This window comes from Trematomus bernacchii, unplaced genomic scaffold, assembly GCF_902827165.1.
Source record: "Trematomus bernacchii unplaced genomic scaffold, fTreBer1.1, whole genome shotgun sequence".
Taxonomy (NCBI): domain Eukaryota; kingdom Metazoa; phylum Chordata; class Actinopteri; order Perciformes; family Nototheniidae; genus Trematomus; species Trematomus bernacchii.
In genome coordinates, this window is record NW_022987800.1 from 1 (window position 1) to 13,940 (window position 13,940).

Here is a 13,940-nt window from a genome sequence, read left to right on the forward strand (position 1 = left end):
TTTTCTACATCAACATGTGTCCCCTCTTCTTCATGTCTCTTCTACATCAACATGTGTCCCCTCTTCTTCATGTCTCTTCTACATCAACATGTGTCCCCTCTTCTTCATGTCTCTTCTACATCAACATGTGTCCCCCTTCTTCATTCTCTTCTACATCAACATGTGTCCCCTCTTCTTCATGTCTCTTCTACATCAACATGTGTCCCCTCTTCTTCATGTCTCTTCTACATCAACTTGTGTCCCCTCTTCTTCATGTCTCTTCTACATCAACATGTGTCCCCTCTTCTTCATGTCTCTTCTACATCAACATGTGTCCCCTTTCTTCATGTCGTCTCTTCTTACATCAACATGTGCCCTCTTCTTCATGCTTCTACATCAACATGTGTCCCCTCTTCTTCATGTCTCTACATCAACATGTGTCCCCTCTTCTTCATGTCTCTTCTACATCAACATGTGTCCCCTCTTCTTCATGTCTCTTCTACATCAACATGTGTCCCCTCTTCTTCATGTCTCTTCTTCATCATCATGTGTCCCCTCTGTGGAAAGAGACTCTGAAAGTTTCAGGAACAAAGATTCTCTCTCTTTTTGTCCTGATCCATTTTTATAAAAACTTGTCTGAAAATGATCTGATCAGATTTTGGCCACTTTATGATGTCATAACAATTGTTGGCTTGTGTAACCATTAGCCAATCACCAACCAAGGTAACCCCCCCCCCCCCCCACCTTATCACCTGAATCTCCTCCTAGAGCACCATTGTGTTCTTTGTAACCAAATCTCTCTCAGAGGGGCGTGGGGAGGGGCTCCTTATTTTCATCTAAAGTAACAGACAGAGAATCAGCACTTTGGAAACAGGGCTGAAACAGAGGGGATTATGGGTAATGCTGCAATGATCTGTTTGGTGTTTCAGCCAATCATCTGAGACCTATAATGTATTGATGAAAAACAGTATGATAGGGGACCTTTAAGTCCAGTTATCAAGAGAAGCTGTGGAGCAGAGAGTTCTCTTCCAGCCAGAGGTGAGGCCTTAAGCGCTTTTATTTTGATTATTTGATTATTGAGGATTCAAATGTCCTCTGAGGTTGTACCGAGTCGGGCGTAGATGTGGCTCAGGACTCTGGAGGGCTGCACGTGGATGGATAGATGTCAGCGACCGTCTCCACCTCAATGCCGTTCTTCATCAGCAGCTCTTTGATCTCCTCCGTCTCCGCCAGGATCGACACTACGACAAGAGAGAGGAGAGGTTTAAACATGGATAAAACACTGTTAGCACTTCACTAGGATTCTCCAACGCTATTCTGGTGTCTAAAACTTGTCCTGTAATCTCACCCTGTACCACCACGTCAGGTTTGGGGATGGTGGAGAAACGTCGGTTAAGAGGGTCGATCTCTCCAGGGGCGAGGAATCCCTGAAGAATTGGGAGAGAGGTCAAAGTCAGAAGCTACATCTCACTTCGGTTAAATGGATTCCTTGCGTCCCTCACTTGCGTTGTTTCCCTGCGACTAGTCCCTCCCACCAAGGAAGCATGGAGAGACGCAGGAAACCCACGGAAGCAGGGAAATGAGTTTTAAGAGCAATGGGACGTCGTTTCCTCCGGAGCGTCACGTTGAAGCGACGTCCGTTTGTGATGACACCGCACAGCTGATCGTCTGACAGCAGCCGGATCAGTGCATGCGCTGCATCGTCCAATCAGTGAGCGATACACAGTAAGGGGGCGGGGCGAGTGTCTGAGGATTTCACCGGAGGATGGTCTGGTAGTTCCTCGATTATCACCCCTCGATCCTCCGGCACAAATAAGGCCACTGGGACGCTACTCAAGATGGCGCAGACAAATCAACTTTCAGTGCCCGAGGAGCGAGGGAATGAAAAATAACCGAAGTGAGACGCACCCAGAGTCACAAAATCCACAATAATTGATTTGTTGGATAATAAAATCACACAACACAACCTAATCAATATCCTATGTTTTGCATTCAATTGAAAAAAATAGTGTTTGCTGTATTGCTTGTGCTTTGAAACAAAGAAACAGATAGACGAGATAAAAAAATAATAATAACAAATCTGAATAATCCTTTAAAAATATTTATAATTGTTTTAGTTTCTGAGGAATTTCCAAGTGAAACTTCAACTTGTTCTGGAAAGATAATCTACCCAAGTGTGTTATTATTATTTAGAATAGATCATTATTTTACCTCTGACAGGAGGTTACCCAGGATGTACAGAGACTGTCCCCACTTCAGAGGACATTTCCCCATCGGGACTCTCTCCACAGAGTGGGGGTTCACATACTCCTCCTCCACCTGTTTCACAAACAAACAAACAAACAACAACAATTGCAATAATGTGGCATGAATCCTAGAAAATACAAAAAAACTAAAACCCTCTAAACCAAACGTTCAAACTGATTTCCTTTGACTAAATTTGATTTGATTTGAATGTGTAAAACAATAATGCAAAATGTAACATGCGAATGATTATACAGTACAAAATTAAGCAATGTCAAAATTGATATACAAAAATATTACTGATTCTAAATTATATAAAAACAAATAATCTACTTAATTACTAGGGCTGTCAAGTTAACGCGTTAATAACGCGTTAACGCAAAAAAAAATGAACGCCACTAATTATTTTAACGCGATTAACGCATGTGTATTTTTTGTCCTCGGCCGCCGTAGTTTCAGAGCGCATCGAGTTTAAAATACCATCTACAAGCTGATGCTGACAGCCCCGCTCCTGCTGCCCGCTTGTGGCAGACCACACTTCCACGCTCACCGGCAGGCCCGGACTGGCCATCGGGAGGACCGGGAGGGTGTGTGTATGTGTGGCGCGAGCGAAGCACACCTTACGTGTTGTTGTTAGCATCTGGTGCTAGCTAGCTGAGCTAACGGATATAAGGAGCTGTTTCAATGAAAACAGAGGAGCGACATTTCGCCGACAACTGCGCCGAGCACTTGACTTTATGCAGGTAGCCAGACAGCACACTCAGCACGGATAGTGCCGCAACACAGCTCATACACACAGGCATATATGCCTTGAGCTGCACATAGCTCCAACGATCACACACACACACACACCCACACACACACACAACACACCACACACACACCACACACACACACACACACACACACCACACACACCACACACACACACACACACCACACACACACACACACACACACACACACACACACACACCACACACACACACACACACACACACACACACACACACACACACACACACACACACACACACCCACACACACACACACACACACACACACAACACACACACACCACACACACACACAACACACACCACACACACACACACACACACACACACACACCACACACACACACACACACACACACTATTGTATGAGAGAGGTTCCAGGTTGAATTGAGGCGAATATTTGTAATGTTCAGGTTGTTGTGTTTAATATTCATGAGAATATTTGTCATTGTTCAAATGATAATAAACAAACATATAAAGCATAGTTGTACACTCATATGTTGATAAGAGTATTAAAAACTTGAAAAATATCCCTCTAAGGTACATTTAGAACAGATAAAAAATGTGCGATTAATTTGCGATTAATCGCGATTAACTATGGACAATCATGCGATTAATCGCGATTAAATATTTTAATCGACTGACAGCCCTATTAATTACACATCCGAAAATGCAGAAACACCAGAAAAGAACAATATCAGTCAATACAAGCCCATTTGAAATATAAGGACCTCAATTAGACTGTTTTTATTGCCAATATAAAAATATGTCAGCACACATTTTCTACAGCTTCCCTCCAACGCCTCACCTTATCAGCAGGTACGCTGTAGAGCTCAGGCACGAGCCGGATCCCGTCCTTCTGTTTGATCAGGATCCCCTCCAGAGCCTCCTGGTACTCCTGCACCTGAGGAAAGAAACACAGACACACAGGTGGGAAGTAGTGGAGTACAAATACTTCGTTACTGTACTTAAGTACATTCTTCTGGTACCAGTACTTTACTCCACTACTTATTATTCTGACGACTTTTTACTTTGACTTCTTACATCTTGAACACAAATACCTGTACTTTCTACTTCTTACATGTTGAACCCAAATACCTGTACTTTCTACTTCTTACATGTTGAACCCAAATACCTGTACTTTCTACTTCTTACATTTTGAACACAAATACCTGTACTTTCTACTTCTTACATTTTGAACACAAATACCTGTACTTTCTACTTCTTACATGTTGAACACAAATACCTGTACTTTCTACTTCTTACATGTTGAACCCAAATACCTGTATTTCTACTTCTTACATGTTGAACCCAAATACCTGTACTTTCTACTTCTTACATTTTGAACACAAATACCTGTACTTTCTACTTCTTACATGTTGAACCCAAATACCTGTACTTTCTACTTCTCACATTTTCCAAACAGGCTGGTTCCTTTAGTTTGAATGTGTGTTTGGTGGCGTGATCATTATTATTTAGAGTCATTGCGTGCCTATTGATTTGAACACGATCCGTGTATCCATCATTTCCTGGTCTTCTCTAAAGAAGAGGGACCAATGAAAACGTTGTCATTTGCCGTTGTTCAGCATGGAAACATTCATTAGCTAACAATGACATTATTGTTCTATTAATATAAAGGGAGGTCAGGTACTCTTTAAAACAGCTGCTAGTTATGGGTACTTTTTACTGAAGTACATTTCAAAGCCCTCTTTACTTTTACTTGAGTAAAGAAGTTTAGTCAGTACTTCTACTTTTACCAGAGTATTTTTAAACATCTGTACTTCTACTTGAGTAAAGGATGTGGGTACTTTCGCCATCTCTGCACATATATTATAAAATCCCCCCAGGTGTGTATCCATACAGTCCATAGTGATGAAGAGTACCTGCTCGGGGCTGTTGATGAAGATGCCGTCCAGGATGAGGTAGGTCCAGAACAACGGCCACTCACACTCGATGTTCTCAAACAGCTTCAGCTCTGCAGACTCGTAATACAGGCGGTTTGGATCCTGCAGAGGAAATTACATTAATGTGTGTGAGGGTAGAATATAATCATTTAAAAGTGATATTGTATTGATCCCTGTGAGAAGGTCAAAAATCCATGGATCTGAATCTGATAGGGCTTCTTTAAGATTACATTCTTGCTTCATTTGAAACTGAACTAGTGCACTGCAGCACAAATCCTAATTCACACAAGTTATTTTCACAAAACAAAAAATATTCTTTATTACGCTGGAGTTTGGACCCTTGTGTGTTAAAAAAAAAAAACCTCTACGTAACTTCTTAGCTTTTGAAAATCCATAAAAGTGCACGTTTTTTGGGTTAAAACCATTTTATAATTGCTTTTGTAGGCTTTATATGCCTCGTTTTCTAATTTTCAAATATTCCTTTAGACGTTGAACCCCTGTCTCTGTCTCGCTGCTGAATAACTGGGACAATGAAAACAAGTCGGACAAAAACACACCATTCTCACATGACTACAACATGAACATCAGAGCATTAAGGAACAGATCAGATGCAGTAAGAAGTCCTCTGGCAACTAAAGAATAAACCTTTTTCTGTTCCTTTTCTCTGCAGTGCATTGAAGCAAACACAACCTCACAGTCCCCTTTGTGTGAGAGCTAAGCAACACTGACATGCAGCTCGAACAGCCACACGAGAGGAGGAGACGGACTGAAAACAGAGAGTTTAAACCTCCGAACAACAGACACCATGAATGGACTGCAGACAGGATAACACTGGGGCTCCTCACCTGGTCGAGAGAGGTGGATTTACTCAGCATTTTCTGCTTTAGGTGGTGAAAACGTGACACAGAAAAGCCACGGAATAACTTTCTCTACTACTCATGTGAACAAAGTGAAATAAATGATATAATAATATGGTTGTTTACCTCTTTCGGGGTCTTGTGTCCGTCTCTGAGGAACCTGCAGCAGCCGTACCGACCCTAAATTCAGAGAGTAAAAAATGCATGAGGTATAAAGTGTGGCAGCATCTGTTAAAATGTACTTTTGGACTTTAATCAGTCATCAAATAAAAGTCAAATACTAACCCACTGAGGTTTATTACGTATGGTTTCCATACTGTCTTCATGTGACGTATTTATCATGATTTGTTTCCTGTATTGTACTCATGGGTAGTGTCAGATTTATTCCCTTTTTTAAGCTAATTTTGAAAGCCAGTTTCGACAGTAAAAATACACTTTCTCAAACCCATTCTAACTTTACTTGTTGATCCTTTCACTGGTTTGTTTTGGCCAAGAATACAAACTTTAAAGAACATTGTTTTACAGCGACAACAATGGATATAAATGCAAGACTTAACTGTTTCATCCCAGAGAACGTCTCTTGACGTTTTGACAGCCTCGACAATAAAAAGTCCAGGACTTCAAATTATGTTGTGTTGTAAATACTGTACAGTTTCAGGAAGTTGTTCTTTATTAACTAGGAGGTCTAAACCACATCTGCCATTTTCTTCAAGCTATTAGTCTTAAACTGCAGCCCTAAGAATCAATATTTTCTACCTTTCAGATAGTGACTGAACATATGTTTCCTGTTTCTCTGCACTTCTCCGTACCTGCAGTTTGGAGATGATCTCCTCCTTGGTCCTGTTGACGATGGAGATGTCCTCCACAGCGAAGGCGGGGTACGAGATGATGGCGAGGACTCCTGCGTCCACCTCTTTAGAGATGGAGGCTCGGGGTAACATCGACGTCAGGATGGACTGGAGAGGGAGAGAGCGAGGGATAAATATAAATCATGGCATCTGTTGGGAAAATACTGAATGTACTCTTCCAATATGAGAGTCCACATGATAACAAAGGTATCCCAACTGTAGCTGTGTACATGACAGATGTATGATTACCTAGAAGAGCATCAGGACTGTTTTAGGCATATGGTAGCTATGTGATTAACATGATGATTCAGCCTCTATGGAGATAGACATATGACAAGCATGCTCATTTCTGACGTGGAGCTAATCTGAAGTAAACATTGAATACTGCTTTCTATTCCTCCATCTTGTGACTGTGTAACTCCCTCTCTTGGATATCAGCATGTGAAGGACACTGTTCAGGAACTAGATGATGCTCTGTATGTGATGACTACTTCCATTCTGGAGAGGATCACAAATACATGGATCCTGAGATTGAAGATCAAGCTGGTGACCAGTGATTATTAACATTTTTAAGTATTCAGAAAAAGTCTGAATTTTGAGAGAAAGTCTGAATTTTGAGATTTTGAGAAAAAGTCAGTATTTAAGGTTTATATATATATATATATATATATATATATATATATATATATATATATATATATATATATGTGTGTGTGTGTGTGTGTGTGTGTGTACCTGGCAGTGCTGGATGTCGTCAGCCAGAGCGTGGACCACAGACCCCGGTCCTCCTTTCGCTCCGAAAAGGTTGAGGTCGTCCAGGGCCTCCAGAGCCGCCTGCAGGAAACACAGACGTCATGTGACCTTTTGACAACTACAGAGGTCATGTGACCTTTTGATAACTACAGACGTCATGTGACCATTTAATAACTACAGACATCATGTGACCTTTTGATAACTATGGACATCATGTGACCATTTAATAACTACAGACGTCATGTGACCTTTTGATAACTATGGACATCTTGTGACCATTTAATAACTACAGACGTCATGTGACCTTTTGACAACTACAGAGGTCATGTGACCTTTTAATGACTACAGACATCATGTGACCTTTTAATAACTATTACACTATGATGTAATAAAAACGACTGGGATTATGCTTTTATAATATAATGTCTATATTAGTACTAATACACAACATAATATATTGTAATAAACACATTTTTACATATCTATATTTTACTTTGTCCTTTTATTGCACATGTTTTTCTTTATCCACATATGTTTTATTCTATATTATTCTAAATTGGGAATAACTAGATGTTATTAATGGAGCAAGGAAAGTCCTGCAGGGGTGCCCCTTTCCAAAGTCTTAAAATAAACCGTGTGTGTGTGTATGTGTATGTGTATGTGTGTGTGTGTGTGTGTGTGTGTGTGTGTGTGTGTGTGTGTACTGGGTACTGCGAGTCCTGTGTTATTTCTGAGTGTGATCCATTCCTGAAGGTTCACAGTGAACCTGATGCCTCGTGTACACAGAGAGCCAAGGACAGGCTGGATCGCACGCACACAGTTTCCTGTTATCTGAAAACTTCCTCACAAGAATCAAGACTCTTTCTCCTAATATGATTTGTTTTGATAAATAAGAGAAAAAAATGAAACCTTTATTGCTAAAAATGACTGTTCTGTTCTTTAAAAGAGATTTTAACTGAGGGATTTTCATTACAGCAGCACTTTATGTATCTACACTGATATCACAAAGTATCTGTGCTGCTGTTTTCACTTTCAGCTCCAAAACAGTGTCCTACCATCTGATCCTGAGTCAGTTTGGAGAGTCCGGGCCATTAAAGGTAAGCCTAAAGGCCAGCAGCAGTGACTAGACATCTAAACAGCCAGAGAGTTTTACTGGAACCTGTTATGTGTGTGTGTGGTGTGTGTGTGTGGGTGTGTGTGTGTGTGGTGTTGTGTGTGTGTGTGTGTGGTGTGTGTGTGTGTGTGTGTGTGTGTGTGGTGTGTGTGTGGGTGTGTGTGTGTGTGGTGTGTGGGTGTGTGTGTGGTGTGTGTGTGTGTGTGTGTGTGTGTGTGTGTGTGTGTGTGTGTGGTTGTGTGTGTGTGTGTGTGTGTGTTGTGTGTGTGTGTGTGGGTGTGTGTGTGTGTTGTGTGTGTGTGTGTGTGGTGCTGGGTGCATGTATTAACCTTAGCCTGCCTATAGAGCTGGACGTTAATCTCGGTGATGCCCCTGGTTGGTTTTGTCTCCTCTCTCCCACATCCCATAATCCTGTGAGGAACCAGAAGGAAAAAGATAGAGTTAAATGTCACATTACAGGATCAAGACGCAGTGTATGCTCCGACCGTCCACACTCACAACACGGCCGACAGACATAAATAAAACCAGCGGACTGTACTCGCCATGACACAGACAACTTGTGGTTTTGTACTTGTTTCACTCTGTCTAGTTTCTCAAGGTTCAAGGTTCAAGGTTCTTTATTGTCAATCTGACATAGCACAGAGTAATTATGTAGTTGAAAATCTTATGTCACAGGCTTCTCCAAACAATGCCAACATAATAACAATAAGAGCAAGAGCAATACAAAAAGAAAAATAGTTATTATATAGTTGTTTCAACAGTTACATTTTTTAACAGTCTCACTGCCCGCCGGGAAGCCAACTGTCTCCGAATCTTCTTGTCCTTGCATGGATGCTTCTGAACAGATATGAGGAGCTGTGAGCTCTGAGTGCCTAACAGCTAACGGCTGATGTTGGTTTTGTGGTTCGCATTGAAGATGACGTCACGGCTCACGCCTACACTGCGTTACTATAGTTACTGCCCCAGTTCCTAAACTGTAATGGAAATGCAGGCATAAAGTGAGCCTGGCTAACAAGGCCTAACGAGGCCTAGCCATACCGTATTAAGCCGAGCGAGTGGGAAAGCGCCATAAGTGGATTTGCTTCTAGGGCTTTGACAATGGAAGGACACTTACAGCCACTTTGTAAGCCGTCTCGATGTAGAACATGAGATTCTGAACTACGTCCACTTCATCTTGAGTGTAGACGATATGGAGACCTGGTGCGCCACACACAAATACAGAAAAGGTTTATATTAGATTGTACGTAAATAGTTAATTGCAGGCATTCAAGTATTTGTCTGTGCTGGAATGAAGAAGTGCTATGAAACATAATACACTGATATGCCTAGTATGATCAATCTATGTCTAAATCTGAAAATAGAAGACAAAAATAACACTTACTTTTATATAACTGAATGTAAAATAAATCTTAAGTTTCATAACACCACATTCAGTACCATGTTTCCTTCACATTAACTCAAATATCCTTGATCTTGTTTTTTTTTGTTGAACTAAATCAGATGCTCTCAGATACATTTTAAATTAATACGCCAGAAATTAACTCCGGATGATCTGGATTTGCCCCAGATTAATTTAAGATTTAACCTGCAAAAATATCCTGTTTTTCCTATATTTACCGGAAGCAGTCATCTGAGCGAGGAAGAGCAGGAAGAGGGAGGTGGCGTCGACCTGCCAGGTGACCCCACTCATCGTCTCCCACTATCGGAGCACAGGTGTTGGTGTTGTACTTAGCATGGAGCGAGTCTGAGGTGCTTCTGCTGTATTTAAACTTCTCCACTTTATCCATCTACAAATACAGCAAATAATAACGTGTTTATAGAAGAAATCACAAGGAAGGAAGCGGTATAAAAACTCAACAATGTATGTATCGTGAAAAACAAAGAAGGGGTATTTGAGAGAACATACCTGTCTCATTATGCACTGAAGGATGCCTCTCATTAGCTTCACCACGCTCTGAAGAGAAAGAGATTAAAATCAACTTTTTTCCACACATTGCATCTGGTTTTCAGTTTAGAGAACATTACGGACATGGACTAAAGTGTAAAACATAATACACACTTAATAGAGTGGCGCAGCAAGGAATGAGACCTAAGCCCAGAAACTTAGCATTTGAGCACTTTCGGGTACACTCATCAAGGCTTTTTTGATTGGTTTTTAGTTAGACGCCTGAATAAGATCTTTGGTTAACACAATCTGAGCTAACATTTTGTTTTATAACATTAAATATGTCAAGTAAATACCGCGGCTGGTGAATGTCCTGAATTTCTTATGTGTATTGCGATTGCTACCCAAGAGTCTATATGAGGACTACTACTGCATTAGCCGCCTTTAGCTTAGCGGTGGTGACATGAAGTCATGTGAAAGTGCTGTAGTTGCCTTTATATCATAACCTTTGTTTTGTACTTCTCAAGACTACATGTATGCATCAACATTTATTAGAAGTGGTGTTAATATGTGGAGATTATTCTGCTTAACAAAACATGTAAGTATCATAAACGTGCGTTAGCAATAATCCAATGGAAAAATCCCTTGCTTTTTGTTGAGAGACCCCTTGCATTGCTAACTTCCGGGTCAACCTACATAAGTCACGTTATCACAGCACCACACTATTCCACTGTCTTCTTTTACAGAACGCACGCACGCACGCCACGCACGCACGCACGCACGCACGCACGTACGCACGCACGTACGCACGTACGCACGCATACGCACGCAAGCAGCTACCTGCTCAGTTCGTAGGCCCTTGGCCTCTTGTCTTCGTCGCGGTCAGCGTTCTTCCTGTAGGCCAGGCTGAGCCCCCACACTGAGAGGATGCAGTACACATTCGTCTCTGACCCACGAGTGGTTCTGATCCGAGTTGCCAGGCAGCAGACCCGTCACTGGATCCTGTCAGACACAGAGAGAGGTCAAAGGTCATGGGTCAATGGTTAACAAAACAGAGGGGCCCATAAATATGTGTAAAAAAGTATATGTACACGTCTTCTCCTTTAGCAACATTTTTTTTTTTTCCTTTGCAGAATTAAAGCAACTTCCTTAAAGTTTAGTATCTGTAACATATCACTTAATAACATTTCCCATAAGCCCATTCAACGATGACTTCACTCCAAATTCAGCACTTCCATTTACAGTTTTTAACTAGTTTATATAGATCTACAAAGAGCACATAACTGAAAGGTGAGATCCCCAAACTCCACGACAAATGATTGCTGTGCTAAATAATCAGGATTAAACCCCAATTCAGAATGTTTCTTCTCCTCATAGGTGTCTTTATTGACTTACATAAGATAGCATGTAGTTGTTGGATTTTTGCTCTAAAAGCCAGGTATTTTGCTGTCCTTCACTGCAAACATCGCTGCCACAAACCCGCCGCTGGCTGCAGATACACTCTTTACAACGTCAGGAGGATACGTCCCCATCTGACCCAGAAGAAAGTGACACAACTTCTGGTCCAGGCTCTCGTTCATCTCACGCCTAGACTACTGCCAACTCCCTCCTGGCTGGTCTACCTGCATGTGCCATCCGACCTCTGCAGCTCATCCAGAATGCAGCGGCTCGCCTGGTCTTCAACCTTCCAAATTCTCCCACACCACGCCGCTCCTCCGCTCACTTCACTGGCTTTCCAGTAACTGCTAGAATCCACTTCAAGGACACTGGTACTTGCGTACCATGCGTGAATGGATCTGGCCCTTCCTACATCCAGGACATGGTTAAACCATACACCCCAGCACGTGCACTCCGCTCTGCCATCAGCCCAAACGGCTCGCTGCACCCGCACTGCGAGGGGGACCCAAGTTCCCATCAGCAAAAACATGTTGGTTTGCTATCCTGGCTCCAACATGGTGGAATGAGCTCCACATTGACATCAGGACAGCAGAAAGCTTACAATCTTCCGGCGCAGACTGAAAACTCATCTCCTTTGACTCCACTTCGAGCAATACAATTACTAACAAAGCACTTATATACTAACAAAGGACTGGCTTTATCTAAAGCCAGTTGAGTAGCACTTGAAATGTTTTGGCTCTATGAAACCTGATGTACTTATATGATTCTGTTTTCTTCTAGTTTGTATCTTCTTGGCGAATGCCACTTATTGTAAGTCGCTTTGGATAAAGCGTCAGCAAACGCATGTATGTAATGTAATATTGACTATTTACAAAGTTAAGTGTGACATGCCAATGATTAGTCCGTAGAGAACAATAATGGCCAACTATTTGTTTTTGTAATCAATGAATCATTGAAGTCATTTTTCAAGGAAGAATGCAAACAGAAAATGCTGTATGCAGCCAGTCAAAGACATGCATTTGTTTTTTAAACAACACAGCACACCTTGGACTTGAGGGGAACTTAACTGGACATTTTTTCACTATTTTCTAACATTTTATATACCATTAATAACTAATTCATCAAGATAATACACGGCAGACTAATCCATCATGAAAATAATTCATACTTGGGAACATATAATGTATTGAATGAGAGTCAAGTGAAAAGTGCAAGTGCAAAATAATATTTTAAAGCTTCATGAAGACACACACACTGTAACAAGTAATGAGTGTGTAATATACAGTAGTGTGCATGTGTGTAAAGATGCATTGCGCAATATGGAAACACTGCTGCCACTGCACCAGCGAACATAACCTGTATGCAAGCATGGAACAGATGATAATGTACTTTTATTTAACTGTGAATTTGACTAGAACACTATAAAATACTCACTTGGTGTCTCAGGATAGTTTGGTGCACCATCCGGGCATAGTTGTCCAGCTTTACGCCGGAATTGCTCCTGCTTCTCATGGTGATAAGTGCGACGTTCAGCTCACTTTCAGGAAGGATTAAAGTACAAAACAACACAAAACTTGCTAAATCCTCGACGGTAAAGTCATTTCTTTGGTGCTTCTCGGAGTCCAAAACGCTGTAAAGAAGTGCAGCCTTCGAGGGGAGCAGATATATCCTGCTGCCTGGCTGCTGGCTGTCAAAACACAGACGTAACTGTGGCAGGAACCTGCAAGTGTTGTAACCTGAAGCTGCGGCGAGGTGGGCCCCGGAAGTCACGCCTTCAAAATAAAAGCTTGTCAGGAAACATAGCTCTGTCCTGTTCTTGCGATGCATTTGTTTTTTATTACAGGCCAAGAAATCCATAAATTGAATAGAAAAAGATGTCTAGTTTCCCCACAATGTATTCCTGTGAGTAAGATAAAAATAAGATAGACCTTTATTAAACCCTGTGGGGAAATTCAAGAGTTTAAACAGCAACACTGGAGATTGAAAAACAGCACAGATTCACACAAATTAATACAATTAAAGATACAATTATATTCAGGTAAGTAACTGTTCAAATAAGAAATGAATTAAATGAATATATAAGACGTCTTGGACTGTCACAGTATAAAATTCACTGTCACCATGTGTCACTGATTTCTGAGACACTTGAATTAAATGAAGC

The 13,940-nt window shown here is 41.4% G+C and overlaps 1 protein-coding gene across 1 annotated transcript; it reads right to left on the reverse strand.

Annotated features, from left to right (window-relative positions):
* Nucleotides 1-1,086: 1,086 nt before the first annotated feature.
* LOC117497931 (phosphorylase b kinase regulatory subunit alpha, skeletal muscle isoform-like) lies at nucleotides 1,087-13,520 on the reverse strand (the record flags this gene model as incomplete). Its single annotated transcript, XM_034149961.1, is given in 18 exon segments — nucleotides 1,087-1,134; nucleotides 1,137-1,220; nucleotides 1,328-1,406; nucleotides 2,191-2,298; nucleotides 3,829-3,924; nucleotides 4,904-5,026; nucleotides 5,908-5,961; nucleotides 6,591-6,737; nucleotides 7,365-7,463; nucleotides 8,826-8,867; nucleotides 8,869-8,907; nucleotides 9,611-9,693; nucleotides 10,114-10,168; nucleotides 10,170-10,283; nucleotides 10,403-10,448; nucleotides 11,219-11,322; nucleotides 11,324-11,383; nucleotides 13,214-13,520. Coding segments are annotated over 18 exon segments (1,459 nt in total), but the record flags the coding sequence as incomplete, so codon positions are not given.
* Between the last annotated feature and the right edge of the window lie 420 nt (nucleotides 13,521-13,940).